General features: G+C 42.6%; 1 protein-coding gene across 1 annotated transcript in view; it reads left to right on the top strand.

Moving 5' to 3' along the window:
* Nucleotides 1–26,347, top strand: part of RILP (Rab interacting lysosomal protein) — a 78,365-nt gene that overhangs the window by 34,181 nt on the left and 17,837 nt on the right. The window contains exons 2-3 of the mRNA XM_082244289.1: nt 16,594–16,717; nt 19,193–19,314. Of these exons, the coding sequence (XP_082100415.1) occupies nt 16,594–16,717; nt 19,193–19,314 (246 nt within the window). The remainder of the gene's footprint in view (nt 1–16,593; nt 16,718–19,192; nt 19,315–26,347) is intronic.

Here is a 26,347-nt window from a genome sequence, read left to right as displayed (position 1 = left end):
CTATGTAAAAACGGATGACAACGGATGATCATCAGTTAACATCCCTTTTCATCCGCTTCCGTCAATGTCCATTTTTTCTTTTGAACGGATGAATGCCCTATTTTTCATCCGTCAAAAAAACGGATCGGATGGAAAACTGATACATTTTGACGTGACTGAACTGATGAACTGAACGGACCATATGTGTGAAAGGGGCCTAAGGCTCCTTTCACACACTATGTCCGTCAAACGGACTCCGCTTTTCTCAGCGGGGGATCGATCCGCCGATTCCCCCGCTGAGCAGAAGGATGACAGCTGTGTCTCCGCGCTGTGTGCGGAGACACAGCTGTCAGTTCCCCATGCATCTCTATGGGGGAAATCGGATGGGAACGGACCGTCGGTCCGTTCTCATCCGATCCGATCCGCTGGACGGATGGAAAATAGGGTTTCCATCCGTCCAGATTTGACGGATCGGATCGGGTCGGATGTCAGCGGACATGTCTCCGCTGCCATTCGATGCCCCATAGGAATGCATGGGGGGACCGTTCAGATCCAACAAAAAAACGAACAGGCGGATCTGAACGGTCCGCCTGTGTGAAAGGGGCCTAAGACAGGCCTGCTGATTGCACACCTGGTTAACACTGAGGGCTCCCAGTTGGACACAGTTCCACCCCGGCAGACAGGAGGTCTGGCCTGGGAGTCAGTGCAGCATGAGGCTGCTATCCGTGTGCACCCTGTTGGGTGAGTGAAGTCTGTGGGAGACAGACAAGGGCCTGGAGTTTGAGGCCAGAGCAGCAGCGCTGCAAGTACAAGCCAGGAGGGCTGAATGATCATTTATTTTTGCTGAGGATTGAAATGCTGAAACCCCTGCGAGGGAAGCCTATGTTATTTTTCTGCTTGATGAACTTTCCTTTAATAAACATGGGTGAGGAAAGCCCTTAAAAGAAAGAAAAAGCGAGTGGCGGTGTCCTTTAACCACATAACGACCGCCCACCGCAGATATACTGCGGCAGGCAGCCGCTGCTGGGCAAAGTGACGTAGGGGTACGTCACTCGCTCAGCCGCCTGTAGGGGGGCGAGCGCGCGCCGCCGGAGGCACGCCCCTGCTCGCTCACTGAGATCCCCGCGTGAGTGACCGGTGGCTCCGATGTCCGCCGGCCACTCGCGATCTCCCGCAGGAGAGAGAGAAAGGCAGACGGCTGATGTAAACACAGCCATCTGTCATTCTCCCTGATGTAAGTGCAGAGACTATACGATCCTGCTATGTAGGATCGTATGTCTCTGTGATTACATCACAAGCCACGCCCCCCCACAGTTAGAATCACGCCCCTAGGGACAAACTTAACCCCTTGATCACCAATAAAGTTAACCCCTTCCCTGCCAGTGTCATTTTGATAGTAACGGTGCATATTTATTTATAGCACTGATTAAAGCGGTTGTGTAAACCCTAAAAAAAAACAAAAAAACTGCAAGACAAAGGCATAATGAGCTAGTATGCATCGCATACTAGCCCATTATGTGTAACTTACCTTAGAACGAAGCCCCGACACGGACCCCCGGACATCGCTGCGGGCGCTGCCATGATCCCTCGCCGTCTCTTCCGGGTTCGGCGCCTCCGGCGTGGTGATTGGCCGGAAGAGACGGCTTCGGCACGATGATTGGCCGGAGCCGCGATGACATCACTCCCGCGCATGCGCGCAGGAGTGATTTTCCGGCAAGCTCACGACAAACAAAATTGAAGGTCCCCCCAGACCTTCAGAGCGCATGCCCTGCTCGCGTGAGCGGCTGCATGCACTGCAAATATCTCCAAAACCGAGCCGGTTTAGGAGATATTATTTGTACCTATAGGTAAGCCTTATTATAGGCTTACCTGTAGGTAAAAGTGTCAAAAAGCGGGATACTACCGCTTTAATGTAGTAATGTCACTGGTACTCCCAAAAGTGTCAAAAATGTCAGTCAGGGGTTCGTTCTGTCCGCCACAATGTCGCAGTCCCGCAAAAAAAATCGCACATCACCGCCATTACTAGTAAAAAAAAAAAAAACAATAAAAATGACTTTCCCGTAGTTAGTAAACGCAATAACTTTTGCACAAACCAATCAAAATACGCTTATTGTGTTTTTTTTATTTTTACCAAACATATGTAGCAGAAAACAAATTGGCCTAAAATGTTAAAATGTTGATTTTTTTTTTCCATTTTTTTTTTTTGAGAATTTCATATAAAAAAAATGTAAAAAATATAATTTTTTCAAAATTGTCGCTATTTTTTCGTTTATAGCGCAAAAAATAAAAATCGCACAGGTGATCAAATGCCACCAAAAGAAATCTCTATTTGTGGGGGGAAAAAAGGATGTCAATTTTGTTTGGGTACAGCGTCGCACGACTGCGCAATTGTCCGTTAAAGTCACACAGTGCCGAATCACAAAATAGGGCCTGGTCTTTGAGCAGCCAAATCTTCCGGGGCTTAAGTGGTTAAACGCTCTACACTTGATGCGAATCTCACAGTTGATAATAAGCATAAATGAGACAAAATGTAACACACCTAAGTGGGTGAGGGAATGTTGGATGTAATCCTTCGATGATGTTACAAGCAACGCTCAATTAAATGCTGATAGCCCGAGTTAAAGCAAACTGAGGTGCTATAAAGGAAGAAGACGGAGATGGGTAACGATAGAAAGGGAAAGGAAGCGGACAGGAAAGAAAAAAGAGAATTAAATAAAAAAGGGGGTGTTGGAGAAAGGCAAAATATAAGCAGATTAATGCTGGCTCATTACTCATGACTCATTTTTTGAAAAAGGAACACTCAGCCATGAGAACCCACGATCATGCCATCGTGTAATGACGGATAAACCGTTCAATTTTGTTTGTTCTTTTACATATACCCAGTGCAAACAGTTCGGACGAGAAACACAATAACAATTTATCATTCATCCAGCAGAAAATTTACAAACTTGTCCTTCGTTTTTTCGGCTCCAAAACGTTACAACCGATTTACCGATTTGTGCCCATTAACTGGTCGAAAAAAGAATGAACTTTTGGGCGATTTTTCATATAGTGTATGGCCAGCATAAGCCTCCTCTTTAAATGTGCTTGTGGCGCCACAAATCCAGAAGCGGTAGAATATACAGGAATTGATCCGGTAATTCCAGGTGGCTAAAAATGTCACCTCCAGCTGTAGTTTGTCATTCGCTCAAGTGAGGTATTAGCATTTGGCTGTAGGGGACTATATAACCTAATGGGTCAAGTCCAAGGATAGACTTTCCTTTTAACTAAATATACACTGCTCAAAAAAATTAAAGTATCATCACTTTTTAATTAGAGTATATCATCAAGTCAGGTAAACTCCTGGGATATTGATCTGATCAGTTAACTAGCAGAGGGGGTTGTTAATCAGTTTCAGCTGCTTTGGTGTTAATGAAATGAACAGGTGCACTTGATGGGCAACAGTGAGACTCCAAAACGGGAATGGTTTTACAGGTGGAGGCAATAGCCATTTTTTTCTCTACTCCTCTTTTCTGTCTGTTTTTCACTAGTTTTGCATTTGGCTAGGGTCAGTGTCATTACTGGAAGTATGAGACAATACCTTGGCCCTATAGAGGTTTCACAGGCATCTCAACTCCTGCAGGATGGCACATCAGAACGTGCCATTGTCAAAAGGTTTGCTGTGTCTCTCAGCATAGTCTCAAGAGCATGGAGGAGATTCCAGGAGACAGGCAGTAACTTTAGGAGAGGTGGACAGGGCCGTAGAAAGTCCCTAACCCATTAGCAGGACCAGTATCTGCCTCTTTGTGCAAGGAGAAACAGAATGAGCACTGCCAGAGCCCTACAAAATTATCTCCAGCAGGCTACTGGTGTGAATGTCTCTGACCAAACAATCAGAAACTGACTTTGTGAGGGTGGCCTGAGGGCCCAACCTCCTCTAGTGGGCCTTGTGCTCACTGTCCGGCAACGTGGAGCTCGATTGGCATTAGCCATTGAACACCAGAATTGGCAGGTCCGCCACTGGCGCCCTGTGCTTTTCACAGATGAGAGCAGGTTCACCCTCAGCACATGTGACAGACGTGAAAGGGTTTGGAGAACGTTATGCTGCCTGTAACATTGTTCAGCATGACCAGTTTGGTGGTGGGTCAGTGTTGGTCTGGGGAGGCATATCCATGGAGAGACGCACAGACCTCTACAGGCTACACAATGGCACCCTGACTGTCATTAGGTAACGGGATGAAATCCTTGGACCCATTGTCAGACCCTACGCTGGTGCAGTGGGTCCTGGGTTTCTCCTGGTGCACTACAATTCCCAGCCTCATGTGGCAAAAGTATGTAGCCAGTTCCTGGAGGATGAAGGAATTGATACCATTGAATGGCCCCCATGCTCGCCTGACCTAACTCCAATAGAACACTTCTGGGACGTTCTGTTTCGATCCATCTGACTAGCCAGGTTGCACCTCAGTCTGTTCAGGAGCTCAGTGATGCCCTGGTCCAGATCTGGGGGAAATACCCCAGTACACCATCCGTCATCTCATTAAGAGCATGCCCTGACATTGTCAGGCACGTATACAAGCACTTGGGGGCCATACAAACTACTGACTACCATTTCGAGTTCCCGCAATGAAATTTCAGCAAAATGGACTAGCCTGCTGCATAATTTTTTCACTTTCATGTTCGGGGTATCTTTGAATTATACACCTCTGTACAGGGCTGTTAAAAATCATGCGGCCCCATACAGCCTACCTGACAGGGCCCCCCCCCCACCCAATATAACAAGACCATATTTTCACAAAAAATAAACTAAAATCAATATTAGGAGATACAAACCTAACAGAGAACCTGTGTGAATTAGCCCTTTTTATTTGTTTTTTACATTTAAAAAAAAATATATATATATATTTTTTTTAATGTTTACAACTATTTAATGTTACAATTAAAAAAAAAAAAACAATCTTATAACAATGTTTATTATTATTATTATTATTTATTTTATTTTTTTTCAATTTTTACAGGACAGGGATGCCTGCAGCGCAGCGGTGGGGGGGGGGGGGGGGGAGACGTCACAGTGAAAAAAGCGCATATAGGGGGGGGGGGGATCAGAAGCAGGCAGGCCATCAGCGGACCTGCCTCTGTAGGTTAATTTTAATTTCCTATTGAACGATGTGGCATCCTTTCATTCCTAACACATTACCCAGTCCATATCAGTATAGATATCCAGCATGATATTTTTCCCCATAGAGATCTGATGTGTTTTTCAAAGTGTGTGTGTGTTTTTTTTTTGAGGTGTGTGTGTGTGTGTGTGTGTGTGTAATTATATTTTCCATGTTAACTACGATTTTATTTAGAGATGAGCAAAATAATCTATTTCTAGAAAAAAAATCAAATTAGCAAGTGTGTCCTTTTGCATACAAGGCAAAAAAAAAAAGATCTAGTATAATTAAAACTGTATACATCATCTGATGTGCCAATAAAATAATTCTGGGTTTTCATAGGTTGCTGCGTTGTCCAAATACTTAGGATTACTAAATACATTATAATACATTGTGTTCACTGCTGGCAGAGTTTCTTGGTTTGCCCTTTTTGTGAAGTTTCACTTTCCTTTCTGTTAAACTAATTTGTTTTTTCTCTTGCTGTGGCTTTCTGCTGCCAAGGGAGCGTTGTTTTGTTAGCAGGAGGAAAAGGTTTCTGAGCTAATTCTTGAAAAGGATTAAGACCTATAAGAAACTATTCTGATACTAAGAGCAAGGATCAATGCAGTAGCATGAAATAAACCTGGAGGAATTCTAGAAAACCATGTTGTACCTTCCTGTTGCCCAGCCTTTGGGCCCAGGAGCCGCATGCAGCCCTTTATGGCACTTTTTGTGCTTCCCTTGAGGCCCCTGCAGACACTAATCCTGTGTTTCCCTATTGTCCTGTTTTTAGTAGTGATTTCTAGTAGGCTTAAGCCTGGTGTACTGTACTAACAATTCAATGTTAGTTCAGCGATCTCCACCACTAAGCTATTGTGTTCTGACGAGGACAGCATCCGATCAGTAGTCAGTCGGATGCTGGTTTTCCAGCATGCACGCCCAATAGAAGCCCCAGTCTGACTGTTTCCTGAATCCCGTCCCCAGTTACTCCTACAGCGTGTTCTCAGTCCCTGAAAGTCTCCTGCAGCATGTCCAGGCTTTGACCAGCTCCTGCATTGTTTCCAGTCTCTGACTATATCCTACTGTGTGTCTGCTGTCTCTAACCCTGAATATTAAGGCTTCATTCACATGTCAGCGTATGGATCGCGGGCAGAATCACCGCGATTCTGCCCGCGATCTGGAAATCATTGCAAATCGCGGGACGCCTGTGCGTTGCCTGTGATTTGCAATAGCACCCCAAATGCTGTGTGATGTTGCCGCGATTTGCACCTGCCGAATCGCGCTAACATCTCGCAAAAAAATCACGGGACGCATTACGCCCAAAAAAGGTACAAGAGCTTCTTTGGGGCGTCATGAGTCCCGCAATTTTTTTTCTGCGATGTTACCGTGATTCGGCAGGTGCAAATCGCGGCAACATCGCACAGTGTTTGGGGTGCTATTGCAAATCACGGGCAACGCACAGGCGTCCCGCGATTTGCAATGATTTCCGGATCGCGGGCAGAATCGCGGTGATTCTGCCCGCAAAAGCTACGCTGACATGTGAATGAAGCCTTAGTGAATTTTATGTGTGGCCGTTTGGTGATGTCTGACCACCACTTTTTGCCCTACTGTGTATGCTACAGTTAACCAGTTGTTAAAATTCAAAGTCATCTGAGTTGAAGTCTGATTCTCCTAAAGTGTTACTAAACCCACAACAGTAAAATCAGTCTGTATACGCAGTAAAGCATGCTTGTTATACTCCCTGTGGAACCTAAGGGGTTAAGCCCCTGCATTGTGTAAAAAGGCTATCTCTGTGCCTAGGGGGCAAGCTGCATATGCTCAGTTTGGTGTGTATTGCTAGAGAGCGTGGTGGTGTGTGTTTTTTTTTTTTCTTGGGGGAGTGCATGTGATCAGCACAGGGCCAATCGGCACCATCCAGACAGAGGGTTGGGGTCCAGCAGTCTCATTGGACAATCATGGGAGAATGAAAACTCCTGCTAGCTTTAACCAGGCACTGATAGAAGTCACAAGACTGCTATATACTGCTGATGAGAAAAGGTATTAAGCAGTTTATTAAAACTATTGCATTTCCATGTTCTGTGTACTGTGGGAGATCGGATATAGTGAATGCAGGGTCCTGGGTTTAGTAACACTTTACATGCCCAGAAGCTGTGCAGGGATGCCGTGCCTGCATTGGAAGTGACGAGCGGGGCCGGTGCAGTGCATTGTGGGACTCCGACGTCACGGAAGAGGACGCGAAGAGGGACGCTGCGGCTTCATCTGCCCACACCTGAGATGGCAGCGCTGGAGAAGAACTTTTCAAGGTAAGTATTTCTTCTTACAGGTAAGTGTGACCCGGGACAGTTCAGAGGCTATACATTGTGGAATGTACTATCCCTGACTGTCCCGGGGTATTTTTAGCTAAAATTGACCCCGAGGCCGGAACTCCGCTTTAAGTAGAGTATTCACTACTTTGGGTGCAGCACTCCATTTACTGATATTCAAGCACGCACCCAGCCCCTCCGAGCCTTAACGTGCCGATCCTACCTAGGAAACACTGTGCTAAAGTCAGATGGATTGCACTGGATCATATAATACCTCCGTTTTCTAGGATCTGGTTTAGGCAGATTATGCACACTTCATACAGACCTGGTGGGAATGTAGCATCTTGTCATGGGGTGGAAGGCTGTTGCCAAGTATAACATGCAGGCACCTAGAGGTGCCTCAAAACCATGGCTGAATGCTTGGCTTCCCTCCTGCTTTCCACACATACCTAATGACTTATCACTATGATGATTTGCCACATTGGCCAGAAGGAAGGTGTGGAAGGGGGCAGGGTGGCTTTGACATTATCAGGAAGAGCTGGAGCTTTGCTGGGTTATGGCTCGGCCTTGGAGCCTAATGGTATGGCTTGTGCAGGAACCCGCACCATATAAAATACGTTACAAAAGTGCACTAATACAAAACAAGAAAACAAAAATGTCCATATATGTGCAATCAAACTAAATCAACAATATAAATAAAGTATTTTTCATCCAGAAGAAAGTGTTGCCAAAGTGATGCAGGAAAACCAACTGATGAATGATGAGTGTTGGAAAATAAGTGATGAGGGGTGGGTGAATTAGCCTCTTCCCAAAAACCTATCCATAAACGTGACTTGAAACAAAAATACAATTTTGTGATGACACCCGGTGATGTGAGTGGTCTTATGGTAACGGCTAGTTCCTGGCCAGTAAAAGGACCCCAGTGACGTCAGCAGACCAGTGACATGTCACTGGTCTGCTGACATCACTGGGGTCCTTTCACTGGCCAGGAACTAGCCGTTACCATAAGACGCCGGAGCCGCGGTTTGCAGCAGGGAGACACACGGTGATCATTTACTACAAGCCTATAGATCCCCCTAACTGGGAAGCTGACGATCCATCCATCCCATTTGGGATTCCATTCCATCTGGCTGACAATTGGATTCCTTGGTAACGCAGCATACGCTTCAATCTCTCTCAAATGTGGTAAGAGTCCACTCACATCACCGGGTGTCATCACAAAATTGTATTTTTGTTTCAAGTCACGTTTATGGATTGGTTTTTGGGAAGAGGCTAATTCACCCACCCCTCATCACTTATTTCCCAACACTCATCATTCATCAGTTGGTTTTCCTGCATCACTTTTGGAACACTTTCTTCTGGATGAAAAATACTTTATTTATATTGTTGATTTAATTTGATTGCACATATATGGTCATTTTTGTTCTCTTTTTTGTATTAGCACACTTTTGTAACGTATTTTATATGGTACATATTCTTTTGCATTCTTAATTATTCACAGTGCTGCTTTTACACCTAGTCACATTGGTTTGCGCACCTTTCTTCCATTCACAATTGTGCAGGAACCTGACTTTGAGTTTCTTGAATTGTATTAAGGACCAAGCCCATTTTTGACACATGTTGTTTACAAGTTAAAATCAGTATTTTTTGCTAGAAAACTACTTAGAACCCCCCAAACATTATATATATATATATATATATATATATATATATATATATATATATATATATATATATATATATATATATATATATATATATATATATATATATATATATATATATATAAATTATATTTCATTTTTTTTTTTTAGCAAAGACTCTGGAGAATAATATGGCGGTAATTGCAATATTTTTTGTCACGCAGTATTTGTGCAGCAGTCTTTTTTTCAAACACCATTTTTTTTTGGGGGAAAAATAACATTTCACTGCATTTAAAAAAAAAAATGAAACCGTAAAGTTAGCCCATTTTTTTTTTGTATATTGTGAAAGATTAAGTCACGCCGAGTAAATAGATACTGAACATGTTACGGTTTAAAATTGTACACACCCACGGAATGGCGAAAAACTACGGTAAATAAAAAATCTCCATAGGCGACAATTTAACATGTTTTAATGGTTACCAGTTTCGAGTTAGAGAGTAGCTCTTTCTTTTTAAATTATTGCTCTTGCTTTGACGATCTTGGCAATACCTCACGTGTGGTTTGAACAGTGATTTAATTTGTGGGCGTGACTTCCGTATAAGTATTCTTTTGTGCGCAAGCTCATGGCGATGGGGGCGGTTAACTTTTTTTTTTTTTTTCCTGTTTGTTTTATTTATTTTTTAAATTTTAGCACAGTTTTTGAAAAAAAATCTGATCACTTTTTATTGCTGTCACAAGCAATGTAAACCTCTCTTGTGACAGCAATAGGCAGTGACAGGTACTCTTTATGGAGGGATCGGGGGTCTAAAAGACCCTAGACCCCTCCACTACACTTCCATGTATTCAAAATGCCAAAAACAGCATTTTTGAATACAGTCACTTTTTAAATTCGGCGCCTTTAGCAGCTGAGTAACCTGGACATGACATTATGGACGCCCCCTCCGGGTTACGTCTTTGGAGACCCGATCAAAGCCGCATCCAGACGTGCCGGCTGGTTGCTCAAATCTCCCGGTGGGACGGGAGACCCGGGCAGAGCCGCGGGAGGGGCGTCCCTCTCCCGCTCGCTAGGGAACCATCGAGTGGCTCCCGAGCCGCATCGGTCGTTACCACCTGAAAGCCGACCGCCGCCTATAAAAAAAAATGGTACCAGGATGATGCCTGTAGCTGTAGGCATCACCCCGGTACAACCACTTATTGCAGCCAATGTATGTCTCTGTCGCTTTGCGGTAAGTGGTTAAAGGTGAACAACTCGCTAAACTAGCATTTTCAGGATTCCAAAAGATTTTAGCCTTTATATTTTTCTTGGTACAACATGTCCATTAGCAGGAAAATTGAAAGGTGAAATTTTTATAAAACAGATCGATATTGGCCACTTTCAAAAGCTTGTGGGTAGGTCAAGTCTTCGAAGCAATGAATAGTCCATATATGTAAAAGAACATGCACAGGAACAGAAAGGAAAAATTCAATCGTTCTATAAATACCTTCCTGAAAACAGCCTGTTTGCCAGAAACTTTTTTTCTCTCACAAATAAGTTGCTGTTATGAAACAAAAATGTGTTTGGCATTGTTCCACCTCTGTCTGCCTTTGACTGAGTGGAACAATAATGTAACCGAAAAGCTGAAGCATTCTAAAAATGAATGTAGGAGTGACAACCCAGGGACATTCATCAGCTACACTCGCTGATATTCCTCATTGTCTGCAAAGGGGAAACATAGATCTGAGATATACAGCCATGCCAACTACTTAATTCACAAGCATGTTTTAGATGCTTTTAAATGGCACATACTGTATGTAGCAGGTAATACATGAGTAAAGTATAGGCTCCCCTTCCATGGTAATAAATGGTTGGAATAGACCTCTAGCTTTAGGCACTGACCCTTTAGAAAGCACTAATACTAAGGCCCCATACACACGGGGCGTTTTTACAGCTGCTGTAAGCAGCGTCAGGCGTTTTATTTATTTATTTTTTTTTTGCAGCTTAAAAACGCCCCTCCATGTTATTCTATGGCCTCATGCACACACAGAAGTTTTTGAGCTGTAAGTGGCCTAGGCGTTTTTAAGCTGCAAGAAGAACCCTCGGCCTGCACGTTCTGAGGACCAGCCTTACAGCTGTAAAAACGTTTGACGCTGCTAAAGGCTGAATAACGTTGCTATAACGTTGCATAACGTGCGTCAAGCCACGTTACACGTTTTTTCTTCCATTCAACATCAATTCCCTATGGGAGCCTATTGATTTGAATGGAAGGCGCACCGCAAGTCGGATCAGGATGATCCGACTTGTGGCGCGACTTGCGCTGTGAGAATCTTGAGGGGGAACTCCACGCCAAAATGGGAAAAAACTGCGTGGGGTCTGGTATGGAATTTGAGGGTAGCCCCACGCCGAAAAAACGGCGTGGGGTCCCCCCCAAAATCCATACCAGACCCTTATCCGAGCATGCAGCCCGGCAGGCCAGGAAAGGGGAGGGGACGAGCGAGCGGCCCCACCCCCCCTGGACCACACTAGGCCACATACCCTCAACATGGGGGGTGTTGGTGCTTTGGGGCAGGGGGGGCTCTGCCCCCCCCACACCAAAGCACCTTGCCCCCATGGTGATGAGGACAAGGGCCTCATCCCCACAACCCTGGACGGTGGTTGTGGGGGTCTGCGGGCAGGGGGCTTATGGGTATCTGGAAGCCCCCCTTTAACAAGGGGGCCCCCAGATCCCGCACCCCCTCCCTATGTGAATGGGGTACACTGTACCCCTACCCATTCACCCCATAAAAGGCAGTGTATGTAAATAACGACAGGAGACGTTTTGGAAAGTTTATTAAAAATCTTCATCCGGTCTTCTCCACTTTGGTCTTCCCTCCCTCCGCTCTTCTGCTCTTCTGCTGTCCGCTCTTCTGCTGTCTGCTCTTTTGCCCTTGGCTCTTCTTCTTTCTCTGGTCCTCCTCAGACGATGTCTCCAGTGATTATGCCGGTCTCTGCAGCTTATTATATAGCCATTAGGGGCGTGGTCACCCAATGACGTCATCGGGAGCCCCCGCCCCCTTATGTCACAGACAACTTGGCTATTTCCCCGCAGTCCAGAATATTCTAACAGACTTTCTTTCTCAGTTGGACAACAATGAATGGTTTTCTACATGTGGAGGTTTTTCAGGCACAGAAGCCCTGACGGATCATTGGAAATGCAGCGGGTCCTGTGCTTTTCTTCAAGTCCTGGTCATGCTCGGGTTTCTACATAAACCCTGAACAGAAGTTGTGGAGGTAGTGGCAGTGATGCCTTGTTGGCCAATTAGGCCATGGTTCCCCTTGCTAGCACTGTTCAGCTACCGAAACTCAGTGCCCCTTCTCATCAGGCCAGACCTCCCTTCAGCATGGTTAGGTGCCTGGGTTCCCTCTAATTTCCGGGAGCTGCAATGCACATCCGGGGCTTTCCCCTGCTCCTCTGCCTTCTAGACAAGGGAAGGGAGGGGGGGGGGGTTGTTGGGCAGAGGGAGTTGAGAACAAGAGGGAGACTACATCTGGAAGTACTCAACAGGAGTGACCCCTTTGAAGGATAAATACTTTTCCAATATTTTAACTATGCATTATAGCTCAATATATGGACACTTACATGGAAGGAGCTTATATTCTATTTACTGATGGTTGTGTTCCCTTTTGGAGGAGACTGTACCGCTGATGCATATCTATGGGAGCAATATAACAAGGCGGCAATGAACTGCATGGGATAAAGGGCATACGAGTGTGCTAGATCATGCACAATTGCGGGACAGGAAGGTTTCCGCTGAGGCAACGCCATTCTCTATGTTGCAATTGTTTGCCTTGATGGGACCATTTACATGAATAAATTGAAGTCTGTAAGCTTTAAGGAGTTGATCTACAAATACAAAATGTATGTCTGTGTATGGGAGACGGAAGCACTACCTGGTTGGCATATCGGGGGACATGACTGTCTTCTAGACCATGGAATTTAAATTTAAAATTTTCTCTGTTTTCGCTTGTACTAGCATGGACATTCATTCACCAATTAGAAATACTCCTTACCAATGGGACCATCCTGGTTTTAGGATTACATTTCTGATTCAGCCAATCCTTCAACATAGGACCCTTAGTCCACTGATCTATTACTGGTTGATTACTTATTATCAACAAATATCAAAATTCTATAAATGATGGAAATTGTTCTTTATATATAATCTAATCTGGGGCTAAGGGGGAGCCAATGGTGGGCATGTGGTTTTTAACCATATATGTTGTGGAGTATGAATGTTTGTCAATGTTTTAAATTTATATGCAATTAAAGATGATGACTTACTCATAGGGATTGAATCAAACGCACTGTTCCATTCATTGATAAGGTGTACAACAGTTGTCGTTTAGCATGATTTATTCATTATAATTGCTATTTTTGGAGACGCTTGAGCTCTGATCCATAGGGTGGTGTGTGCTTTATTTAATAAGCCACAGATGTCCGCTGACACCCGTGGCATCCGATCCGCTAAAAACAGAAAAATGGGAAATATGTTTCCTATTTGTCTGGTGGATCGGATGACAGTCAGATTGAAAGAGACAGGCAGCCCGTTTCCATTTGACTGCCCCATGGAGAACAACAGGCTGTGTCCATGTCTGCTCTGCATAGCGGAGCAGACACTGACCTGCCATCTGCCTGTTAAGTGGGGACCAGTGGATAGATTGCCTGCTGAGCAGGCGGATCTACTTGGCAGAGTCTGCTCTGTCTGCAAGGGGGCTAAGAGAGAATCTAGGAGACTGAGAAAGTCGGGACATCTAGGTGAGTCCAGGTGACTGTGGGAATCTGTAACTCTTAGACGAGTGAGAGACCAGGGTGTCAGGAGAACCCTCTATCGAGGGTTCAAGAGTAGGGCCATACAGCAGGGAGCTGTGACTATAGGCTGAGTTAGCCAGAAAAGAGTTCAGAGAGCAAAGATGGTGAGATGGTCTGAGGTCCAGTATCAAGAGCAGTGGGGGTGCTGCTGAAGAGAGCCTGGCATTTTATTTTATATATATATATATATATACATACACCATACACACTGGTTGGTCCTTAACTGAGCTTTATTGCTTTGCTTTAACTGCATTCGAGAAGGTCACAATCTAGCTGTCTGAGTAGTGTGGCTGGATTAGGATTTGGCAGGTAATGCAGTTTAAATGTGGACATTTCATCTGCAAATTATGCTGTTTGCCATACATTTTAACTTTAGTCACCATGGTTTTTTTAACACCTTTCATTGTATTACTCAGTGAAAATGGTCACCATATTTACACAATTTGGACAGTGATTCAGCAATCTCCTTTTCAGAGATTTACTCACGTAGGTTGGTGGCTTGTTAAAGTCAATCATTCATCCAATTTAGCCGCTCAGTGTCAGCTGTTTAATCTGGAGGAAGTAGAATTGTTACCAATACTCTGACCCAGCCATCAAAAATAAGGATTTGCTTCTGATTTTGGGTTGACAGCTGTTCCTGTAATTTTAATAAAATGGTTACATAAAGGGTAATAGCAGATGGTGAAGTACTTAAGCAGTCTGTTTGGTTTGGGGACCAATGACACAGAATGCTTGTTGGCCACGCTGAGCAAAAATGTCATCTGTCTGACTATGATGTGATTTGCTTTGCCAGCTATGGCACTCCTAAGCTTATGAGGGTTAAATGAGGGTATGCTTTTTTTGCATCCTGTTATCCTTATCTTTATTCTATTGTGTTGTAATGTTTACTTCTATAGGAATACAAATTTCACTGTGGTTTTCAGTTGCATATCTTTTTGATAAGGAGGGGAAATAGTCTATGGCTCTGGAGATATTATTAATCACAGCAATGAACTTTGAGTTGGTCATCACCTAAATAACGATTTTATTACTGGGCAATTTCACCCCTTTCCTGCCCAGGCCAATTTTCAGCTTTCAGTGCAGTCGCACTTTGAATGACCATTGGGCGGTCAGGCAACGCTTTACCCAATTGGCATTTTTTTTTATTTATTCACACATAGAGCTTTCATTTGGGGGCATTTAATCACCACTGGGTTTTTTTTTTTTTTTTTTTTCTAAATAAATGAAAAAAAAAACATTTTTCCTTGTTTCTGTTATAACATTTTGCCAATAAATATTCTTTCTTCATAAATTCGGCTACAATTCTTTGGTAAAAATACCCCAAATCAGTGTATTAAGTCTGTAGGAAACGAAGTCTACAAACTATGGTGTGTATGACTCCTTTTTGGAAATTAGGCAGTTTAAGGTATTTAGTAAGAGGCATTGCGAGTTTTTTTTGAATTTGAAATTTTTTTTTTGTTTTGTTACAAGTTTTTGGAAAATGAAGAAATAATAATGTATTTTCTTTTAAATTGTTTTTTTTTTTTTTTTATTTACATGCTGTCGTTGGTGTGGCGACTCACTGGTGTCCCTGATCATTGATTACTTTTTTATTATTATTATTCCATAGTAATACTACTACTCTGGGGAGGTGATCAGGTGTGTGTTTTTTTTTTTTTTCATATATATTTTGACTAGTTTTTATTACACTAAACGGAAAACATTACTTGAAGCGGTAGTTGGCTCTGCTACAAAATTTTTTTTCTTGCCAGGGGCTGCCAGGTGGGTTATGCGATAATGTGCTAGTATGCACAGCATATTTAGCACATTATGGAAGACTTGCCTGTCAAACTGTGCCCTCCTGCGCTGCTGTGATGGATTCAGTGGGCTCCTGACACGTCCATCTTTGCCCGGTCCTTCTTCCATGTTCCATGCCTTCGGCCGTTTGAATGGCCAGGCTGTAATCCTGTTACCCCCCCCACGCACGCTCATGGGAGTCACATCGCCGCAGCACAGATTGGGGTCCTAAATGTCCACTGAGCCTTGCATGCAGCCTCGTGTACATTACAGCTGACAGGCAGCAGGAAACCTTTGACAGAAGAGAATGATAGTCTGTTCTGTCATAAATACCCTACCTGTCAGCAATTTTTTAAAAATTTAGTTTTACTACCGCTTCAAGCACATTTGTGTTACTTTAAGGTATATTGTATTAGCGCAGGTCACCTTCAGATTTTTAGTCACGTGATTTCCCCAGCAGCCGGCTTCAGGGATAGGAGAGATCGCCGACAACGGCTACAATGGCTGGCCGGTGACATCACTCATAGGCTTACTATGGGGCATCTGTTGGCCGTCCCTTCTCTACCCTGAAGCCGACCACTGGGAGCTGATCATGTGACCAGTCTAGGGAAAAGGCAGATATACACATCTTTCCTATAGAGGCTAGTAAGTATAGGTGTTAGGATGGGGGTGGGAGTAGGTTTAAGATTAGATAGGTTTAGACTGGACTTTAAAAAAGATAATAGCAAAGAAAGGGGACCATTGGACAAATGCATCTAAATATGCTAGTAACTTTACAAGTCCACATTGAGGGAGAAAATAAAAGGCAACGAGGGTCTCCTGCGCAAAGTGTTTGTCATCACTATCCCACCAATCCCACAAAGACATCAAACATCTGGTGCTTGTGTCAATAATCAAGCGTATAAATTCTGAAGTAAACTATACATTCATCTGTTTCATTTGTATTGTTACACAGGATCTGGAGCAGAAGCTATTGGAGGCTCAAAGGAAGGAGCATGATCTTCAGAACCAGTTGTCCCATCTCACCGAGGAAAATCAGAAGCTCTTGGGTCAATTGACAGAGACCAAATCCCAGGGAGGTAGGAACAATTCTATAACTCTTGTCATAATGCTGCATTTCTATCTGCTGCAAATATTCTAACTAATGCAAATCTTTTAGACATTCTGTAGCCTGCGTGTCTTAAGCCTAGTACACACGCAACGAATTTCCGCCGACCGGTCGTCGTCTTTTGTCCAGAGTGGTGTTTTGTTGGTTGGAATGTGCCTAGACTGCACACGAATTTTCCCGCACGACAAAATTCTACTTCAGAAGTGATGTCATGTGTTGGGTTGCTTTCTTTGTGTTCTTTCATCTCTGAGCATGCCCAGTCTTGCTCATAAGATTTTTCCCTGTCGAAATCTGTACTGACTGCACGAAAATCAGAAATTTTATAGCCTGCACACCAGATTATTTTCGGCCGAAAAGTCGGAGTCTGTGTCAAAAGCATCATACTAATAAGCCGAAAATCGGCAGATCGGTCGTCGGACGAAAATTCACGGTCGAATTTCGACTCGTGTTTACGGGGCTTTAGAGGAAGAATTTTTATTTTAATATGTGGGAAAGCGCAGCTTGTAGTACACCGGTCAGAAAAAATATATTCATTTTGAGAGCAAACAATGGCACCTACTTGTTGTCCAGTAATACTAGCCAGTCGATCAGGTGATTCTCTCTTTAGTATGGATGGAGGAATCTCCACTGCTGCTATTATATTCAGACAGCTGTAGCACCTGTGACTGCCGAGTACCCAAACAGTGACTGCATCTGATCTGTTCAGCTGTTTTATAATTTTTAATTAACTTCAACTTTATGTAAAAAAGCCACCCCTTCCTTTTTTTTTTTTTTTTTTTAAGATGTAGCCATAACCTGTTATAGTGAAATGTCTACTTTGTGAAAAAAAATGTAGTATCTGATATATTGTTGCATGAAGTTTAATTTCTGTCCCTATCCTAATACTGTTCAGAGGAAAGACGTTAAAACTATTCTATGGCGACTTTAAAGTGTTCACCTTTTTACATAAAAAATGTAAAGATGATTTAACACTGGCCGCCCTCCCCACCTGCTCTCAAGTCCCCGCTGTACTTATACCTGAAGTTGCTAAGCTGTCAGCATCCACGCAACAGTCCAGGAGGCCAGGGATTTGAAATCCCCGCTTTTCTCCCTCTGCTCCGTGCAGCACTTTTGTGACAGGCAGGATTGATTCTGATTGCTCATCACCATCACAGTAGAAGCCATAGCACAGACAAAAAGCGGGGATTTCAAATTTCTGGACTGCTGGATCTGCTACGAGGGTTCTGACCGCTATTTAAACGCGGAGGCAAGTATATCGGGCACTGGGGAGGTGCACAGGATGTCCAGTGTTTTTTTAATTTTTTTTGTATAAAGGTGAACTAACTCTTTTTAAAGAGGTTTTCTCCTGGACTCCAGATCGCCAACTGTTATAGGCATGCAGCTTCAGTTTGTTTTTAGATTGTCCAAGGAGTTTGAAAGGTCAGCTTAACTTCCACACTTCTCCATTGGTCAGTTGGGTCTCCCTTATTGTTTGCTAATCAGTATGGATGAGGAGGGGGCATGCAAGAACTTGATAATCTGATCTCTGATTCTATTTTTTTATAATAGTTTTTTGAGATTTGGGGCTCCCAGGGTTATGTAAAAAAAAAAAAAAAAATCCAAAAACTGAAGCGGTGTGCTGAAACACGGCGGAAGTCCAGATTTTAACACCTGCAACAGTTACACTTTAAAATACTTGTGTGGTTTACCAGCCCACTACTGATGACAGTTTCTCTGTAACAACAAGCTTCCTTTGCACATTAATTCCTAGTCTAAATGTACACGTAGGCTAAACCAGTGTTTCTCAACCTCTTTTCTTTCAAGGCACCCTTTGTGCATAAAATTTTAATCGCGAGGCACTCTCATTCAAAAATCTAGGACAACCAACATTAGAGGTAATTAGGTAATTTATTCTTCCAAAGCAAACACACCTGTTGCATGCTGGTACAGACTAGTATCCAGTGTTTATCTTCTCCCTCAGTTTCTCTCCCTCACTCATCTAATGTGCTGATGGAGAGGGGAAGGGGTGAAGCAAACAAGGATGCTGTTCAGGCACCCGGCATCCTCATCAGTTGACATCATTGATTATTAGGACGCAGGCGGCTAGAAGGTTGTTGAAGTTTGTAATGGTATATAATGAAAACCTGTGGCTTTGTGTAACTGAAAGGCAGGCTTGATCCACCCACTGGCTTGTGTACAATTTTTTTTTTTTTTTTTGGCAATTTTTAGGCATTTTGCCCAGGCACCCCTTAGTAAACCTCAAGGCACCCCAGGGAGCCCGGGCACCCTGGTTGAAAAAGGCTAGACTAAACCATTAAAATGTGTATGCCTTGTCAGACAGGCCACATGTGGCTCTCCTAGTAGTTCTGATATGTCTACTTTAGGTACATTTAAAGATTTTCAGTGCACCTTTTGTGATTTCTGAGATGTAAAAAATGATGTTCTAATGGATTACATTTGTGTTAAGAATGTGCCGCAAGGGAGGAACGGGATCTGATGCTGAAGTTGAAGGTTGTGGTGGACAGACAAAGAGATGAGATTCGGTCACTCACACGTGAGAACCATCAGAGGAACAAAGACACAGAGGCTGTAAGTCAGTTACGTTAAGTCTTTATCCTCATTATTATTATTATGTTGGAAAATCTGCAATTTTTTTTTCATATTTATTGCAAAGCTGTAACACTGGCTTCTAACAATAAATAGGCTTATCTGCTAAGCTATGTCTAGTTCACACAGTGCAAAGAGGCTTTACCTAAGATCATATTCACATACACTAAATGCATAGCCAACTGCCATCATGTTACCTGGGACTGGTAACCTATTTACTAATATTTTGTGTTAGGTCAAACTCGTTAAAATGGACATCCTTCAATATATTGTTTTCAAGCTAAGATGCTTAGGAGAGTCACTTACTGTAAAGCAAGGATAATGGTGACAATCCCAGAGCCAGCACACCTTCAAAAGGAGTCATCCGTTTTCTAACAGGTTCGCTTTTAATAACATAATTACTCTACGCATTCATGAATTCCGACCAAATGGAAAATGTCCTGAATGAGTTTGTCAGCACTAAGCTGCTGAAATGCAATTATATATTACGGCCTGTGAACAGGTAATGCCAATACAACATGCGGCACTCGTAGCAATAACTATGTTGCAAATAAAAGTGTACCTAAACTCAAAAGCAAAAAATGTAATACATTGCAACTTACCAGACCGTAGATATGTTGGCTGCATTAATCAACTTATTTTTTTTGGGTTTTTTTACTTTTATTTTCACCTGGTGAACCTGATAGTAAGTCTTAGTGTCAGGGTTTAGACGAACCAGTTATCACTGGCAGGAGCGCTTACCATGGTCCACTCTTAATCATTTACGTAAAACCTTTATCCCAAAAGGTACCTTTTAATTTCCATATAAATCTGTTAGCCTAAGTGTCCATTCACACTGGTACAACTTGTCAGGCGACTTGGTCAGCCTGACAAGTCGTGCACCATCGCTGCCATAGTGTAGTACAGGAGCCGTTCTAACAGGAGCGACACAAGTCGCTCCGACTTAGAAAAAGGCTCCTGTACTACTTCGGGGCGACCTGGAGGCGACTTGCATAGACATTCATGTTATGAAGCCCGTGCAAGTCGCGCCGAAGTCCCGCTGCACGCGACTTCACAGGTCGCCCCCAAAGTCAGAGCGACCTAATGGGAACGGGGCTTAACACTACTCTTTCCCCAGATTGATGATGCTGCTGTCCAAGGTGGTCTCTGTTGCTGTTGCAAAGTGGAAACAGCCTAAGACAGGAAGTGTGTTAATGGCCAGATCACCAGGTGAAAATATGGGGGAAAAAAATAAAACTAATGTAGACAATATATCTAAGAATTCCTAAGCTGATTTAGATCACTTTAATTTTTGGGTTTAGATGCACTTTAAAGCCCAACTGATGTCCAATGGCTGAGAGCGCTGATCAGGAGCCAGTTGGCTGCTGGTTTTCCAGCATGCTCGCTAGACAGAAGCGGGCTGGCTTCTGTTGGACTGGCTGACATACACATGGGCTGAATGTTAGCCTTTTTTTTTTTTTTGGAACCGGTCAATGTAGCCTGACATTCAGCCGTGTGTACTAGGCATAACTCTGCTGTCTATTAAAACTGCACAGTGATAGTCATACTCCCTACACAACTGATGTAGCAGGAAAGTGGAAGTAAAACTAGAAAAATTGAGGTGGTTGGTACAACATCTCTCAATTCATTTGAGCTTTACGTCAAATCTTCGGTCCTCTGTTTTGCAAAGGTAAGTTAAAAATACATATTTATTGTGTTAAAATGCCATCATATTCTGCAGTGCATCCTAATAAAATACTGGCATAACTTTCTTTTTTACCACTCACAATCTAATGTCCCCAACCTTCATTTGAGCCCATATACCATTATAATATTGGGCAGGCAGAAGAAACTTGTGTAGGATTTGACTAAAATTGGCTGCCTGGTCAGTATTATCGAATTTAAAAACAAGTGCATAAGCAAGGCTAGCTAGTAGCGGAGCCAGAGAAGGATGGAGACTGTGGAAGTACACTTGAGGAAGTTAGTCTTGATATATCTGGACAATCCTGTGTGCGTGTGTTACTGTGGACAATCCTGTGTGCGTGTGTTACTGTGGACAATCCTGTGTGCGTGTGTTACTGCAAGTAGAAGGGAGGGGATTACTGTAGGAAGGTCATAAAAATCACCTTTGGAGGATGAATTGTCATAACAAGTCACATGCCAGACTGGTTTTCTTATCGCTTTCACTTTTTTTTTCTTGCGTAAGAACAGAAATATTCTTTTTGCAAACATTAACTTCCTGTCTCAGGGTTTCATAAGGATGCTGATTATATTTCCACCTACAGCACATCAATAGGAATTCCTCTATGGATGGACTGTTGGTCTCTCTTCACATGACTAAAGCTAATTTGATATGAGAAATCTCTATTCATTGTATGCTATGTAAAACATCTGAGCAGGGTATGATATAAGGTCTAGGCAGAGACCAGAGAGACAAGGAAAACTATAGTTCTGAGTCAAAGAATTCATTGTAGAAGAGGCAATGGTGTGATGAAGGTCCTGATATAGTCTGTGGAGTGCAGTCTTTTATCTCCGTTGGATGCTCCAACTTCTAATAACCCTTTTTACTGCCAGAGCATTTCTTTTCCATATATTTCTATTTTTTTTCCATTTTTTTTTTTTTTTTTTTTTTTTAAGCAAAGTGTTAAAACATGCATTTAAGTCTCGACAATTACTTAAATAATGTAAAACCTTAGAACCTGTAGTATAAAGTATGAAACAAAATGTTTTTTTTTTGGGTTTTTTAATTTTGAATAGATCAAGAGAGGGTTATAGCCCATCAGATTTTTATTTTTTTTGCCATAGATTCCCCTTTTTTTCCTGTTCTATAGCCAAAATAGGAAGTGAGAGAATCCCTAAGTGTCACCAGAAGTAGCGTCCTGATTGGAAGATTTCCCCTGTATTTCCAATGTCAACCCCAAATTTGAGGATTTTCTTTTACTTTCATTTTCTATAATAATGATAAACAAGACAAATAGAGAGGGTGAATCTAGGGAACACAAACAGCAGTATCCAAAACTAAAAAAAAAAAGTTTTACCTTTTTAGTTACACTTTAAATTACTTTAAACCTTAGAACCTACATAGGAAAAAGCCATTTTAAATCTTTTACATTATCATGTTGAGTGATGTTGGCTCAACTTTTGTTTTTCAAAGATTTTATTAGACATTTTGACACAGAAATACAGTGCAAATCAGGCAATAAACAAAGCAATCAAGGTTAATTAATGGCAAAGTGAAATTCAGCATTTCACTAGAGGGCTGAAGAAGGCATCACAAAAAAAGCGATTTCAATCCTAGATATGGTTGGCAAACTGCTATTAGATATGAAGAAAGTTTGTGTGTGTTGATCAAAAATGGCAATGGCCTGCAAAAAAACGAAAACAAAACGTGTGTGGATGGGAAGAAGGGGAAAAAGAAAACCAAGCTACTGGAAACAAACAAACAGATGGCGCTACAATGGTGAAAAGAGAATGGGGGGGAGAGAGAGAGAGAGAATGCTAAGAGAACAAGCATATGAATGTAAGGCCCCTTGTCAATTTTTTCAGGCGGACCTGATCGGGTGCTCCATGCAGTCCTATGGAGCAGCGGATGTCAGTGGAGACCTCTCCGCAGACACCCGTCGCTACCCGATCCGGTCTGTGAAATTCGGACAGATGGAAACCCTATTTTCCATTCATCTAGAGGATCGGATGGGATGAAAACGGTCAGGTGGTCCGTTTTCATCCAATCTCTCATAGAGGAGAGCGGGGCTCTGACAGCTCAGTCTCTCAAGCGGAGACGGACCTGTCATCCACCTGCTCAACGGGGATTGGCGGATTGATCCCCGCTGAGCAAAACGGAATCTGTCGGGCGCATCGCCCCTGTAAAAGAGGCCAAAGATGGCTAGGGAGGTACGGGGAAATGGGGAGGTAATGAGGACCTGACCAGGGATTGCTATATCGAGCAACTGGATCTATCTCTCTTGTCTGTTCGATGGAAGAAAAGATTGAGATCTTGGTGGTAATTTAGCCAAGGAGAGTATATTTTGACGAAATTTGTATGCATGTCACTTCAATATAGAGGTGAGCTTTTCGTGGACCATAATGCCCATTATCCGCTGTTTCGCTTCCATGAAATTCTAAGTTTGTGGACATCGTGCTCTTGCTATAGTTGGCGAGTGGCTAGGAATATAAATAAAATCAATTTACGGTCAACTTGAGTAAGGTTACAAATGGGCTCATGAAGCAATGCCTCCCAGGGATTGCAAAGTAAATCGGCATTAGGAACTGAACAAATCAAGTTATATGTCTGTATCCAAGCCGTTGGATCTATGGACACTGCCACCAGACTTTGTGCGTGATTAGCCTGGGTATTGCATACACAGAAGCATAAAGGAGAAGCTGACGGTGTGAATATGGCTAACTCGTTCTGGGGTCTTGCACCCTCTAAACATTGCTTTATGGGCATTCTACTGTGCTAATATTTTTGTGGAGCTTGTGGCAACAGCAGGCAACCAGATTTAGTTCCATTCAGAAATGTCGAGCTCCTCCCCCAGATCATGCCCCCCATTTTTTATATTATGGTTTAGAATAGCCTTTTAAACCAGGGTGCCTTCAGGATTTATCAGGGAGGCCTTGGCAAAATGCCTAAAAACTGCCCAAAAATTGTATACCAGCCAGCGGGTGGATAAAGCTTGCATTTTAGTTCCAAAAAGCCACAGACTTTCATTGTGCACAACTACTACCTTCCAGCTGCCAGTGTCTGAACAACCAATGATGTCATCAAGTCAAAAGAAGGACATTGGGCACCTGCACAGCTTTCTTTTTTGCTCCTCTCTATCAGCACTGGGATCACTTCAGTGGAGTGAGGAAGAGAAACTGAGAGAGAAGAGAAACCTAGGAATACTATTCAGTACCAGTGCGCAAAGTTGTATTTGCTTTGGAAGAATAAATCACCTCTAATGTTGGGGGTCCTACACGTGTGTATGCTGCTGCGTTATGTAAAACCATTAGTTAGATTTTTTTACATTTTAGAATGGGGTGCTTTTGACTGAAAAAATGGTTGAGAAACACGGATTTAGGGTCTTGTGGGGAGGAGAATAGGGCTGAGTATAAGGGGAAGATCAAGCTACTGGCATGAGAGGAATTTTTGCACCTTCTTTTGAAAGGAGTCAACCAAGTTGGATACACTGAAATATTTTCGAGGAGAGTGCAAAGTAAGGGAGTTATTTTAAAGGAGTTGGAAGCATTTTACACTGCCTGGTGCCAAGTCGGCACCTGGAATTAACTAAGCAACTAACTAAACTAAGCATGCAGTAACTCTCCTATTGGAGAGTTACTGCATGTGCCCGAAGAATGAGGTCAGCTGACTACCTGAATATACAGAATGACCAGGTTTTTCCATCAATGGATTTTTTCTTCCCTGATGGCACGGGCATATTCCACGCTAACAATGTCAGGATTCATCGGGCTCAAATTATGAAAGAGTGGTTCAGGGAGCATGAGACCTCATTTTCACACATGGATTGGCTTTCACAGAGTCCAGAACTTAATCCCATTGAGAATCTTTGGGATGTGCTGGAGAAGGCTTTGCGCAGTGGTCAGACTCTCCCATCATCAATACAAGATCTTGGTGACAAATAATGCAACACTGGACTGAAATAAATCTTGTGACATTGCAGAAGTTTATCGCAAAACTATGCCACAGCGAATGCATGCCGTAATCAAAGCCAACAAAATATTTGTGTGGGTGACCTTTTTTTTTTTTGGTGGCACTTTTTTTTTTTTTTGGCCGGGCAGTGTATATGAGGAAGTTTAATGTTCATGAAGGGTTTGCATATGATTCTACTCCATTAGAAAGCAGAAGATCATGGTCCAGCTCCTGCACACACTGCCTAGAGCTCGCTGCCCATACCTCTGTATAAGCAGACTGGTCCTGAGCTATAGGCAGTGTGAATGAACTACATGCATGCTGATCAGCGCGCTCGCCGTTCATTGTTACGACATGTTTGTCTGCTGCAGTGGAAGGTGGGACTTGTAGTTTATTTATTCACAGATTCTTGAAAATGAATGACGTGGCTGTGTGGGAGGAGCTTTAGTATATGTTAATCCGTGCCTGTTCTGTTTTTTTTTTTTTTTTTGTTTTTTTTCAATAAACTTTGCTATCCCAAGTTGGCTGCCAAGTCCCCATATGTAATACCTTTGGAAATGTTTTTCTGTTTAATGCCCTATCCTACTCTCTAACCCAGCAGATCAGACAAAATTTTGAAATTGCTATGCAGAGGCCAAAATCACTTCTACATTCTAGCCAGAAGCTGTCTGAATAATTTTAACACAACACTTTTTAAGGCCATGATGTTTGGGACATGTCACTGGGAACAAAAGTTTTAAAACTTATTCCTATGCAATCTGGAAAAAGAAAATTAAATTTGGGCTTTTTATATGTAGCCATTCCAAGAAAAGGCTTGACCTTTTAAAGGAAACCATAATGGTTTCGGGGAGATCATTCCTTTTTTATTCTATTTTATTTTCATATATTTCTTTAAAGTTTATAAACTGGCATGTGTATGTATCTATACAGTGGTGTTTGGTTTTCTGTGTGTGTGTGTGTTTGTGTTTTTTTTGTTTTTTTTTATGTCAGAAATGTAGAGTTTTTGAACAACTCCAGTGTCCGGAAAGTCAAGGTTTTGCTTTATTTATATTACATTATCCTCTAACAATGTATGTAAAACGAATAACTAGTGAATATACCTATGTTGAAAGTGAAGTCACGCCTGTTGGCACATTGATTTTGGCCCTGAGGTCACATAATCTGACGTTTATTGCTGTTTACATATGATTTTAAAGGTGATATGTTGAACATTGACTGTAAAAATAGTTCTGTAATACACACATGACAAATCATTATGGGAAAGTACCTTTCCTACAGCTGAGAATTTCCCTTCAATTGTCATGTCGCAACATGATTTTATTCCCCTGTTTGCACAATATGGACATTAGGTCAGGTATTTTTTTTGTTTGTTTTTTGTGTTTGTTTTTTTGTTAGCAGTTTGAAAAA

The sequence above is a fragment of the Pelophylax lessonae genome, assembly GCF_965119305.1.
Source record: "Pelophylax lessonae genome assembly, chromosome: 2".
Taxonomy (NCBI): domain Eukaryota; kingdom Metazoa; phylum Chordata; class Amphibia; order Anura; family Ranidae; genus Pelophylax; species Pelophylax lessonae.
This window is presented reverse-complemented; position numbering and strand designations above follow the sequence as displayed.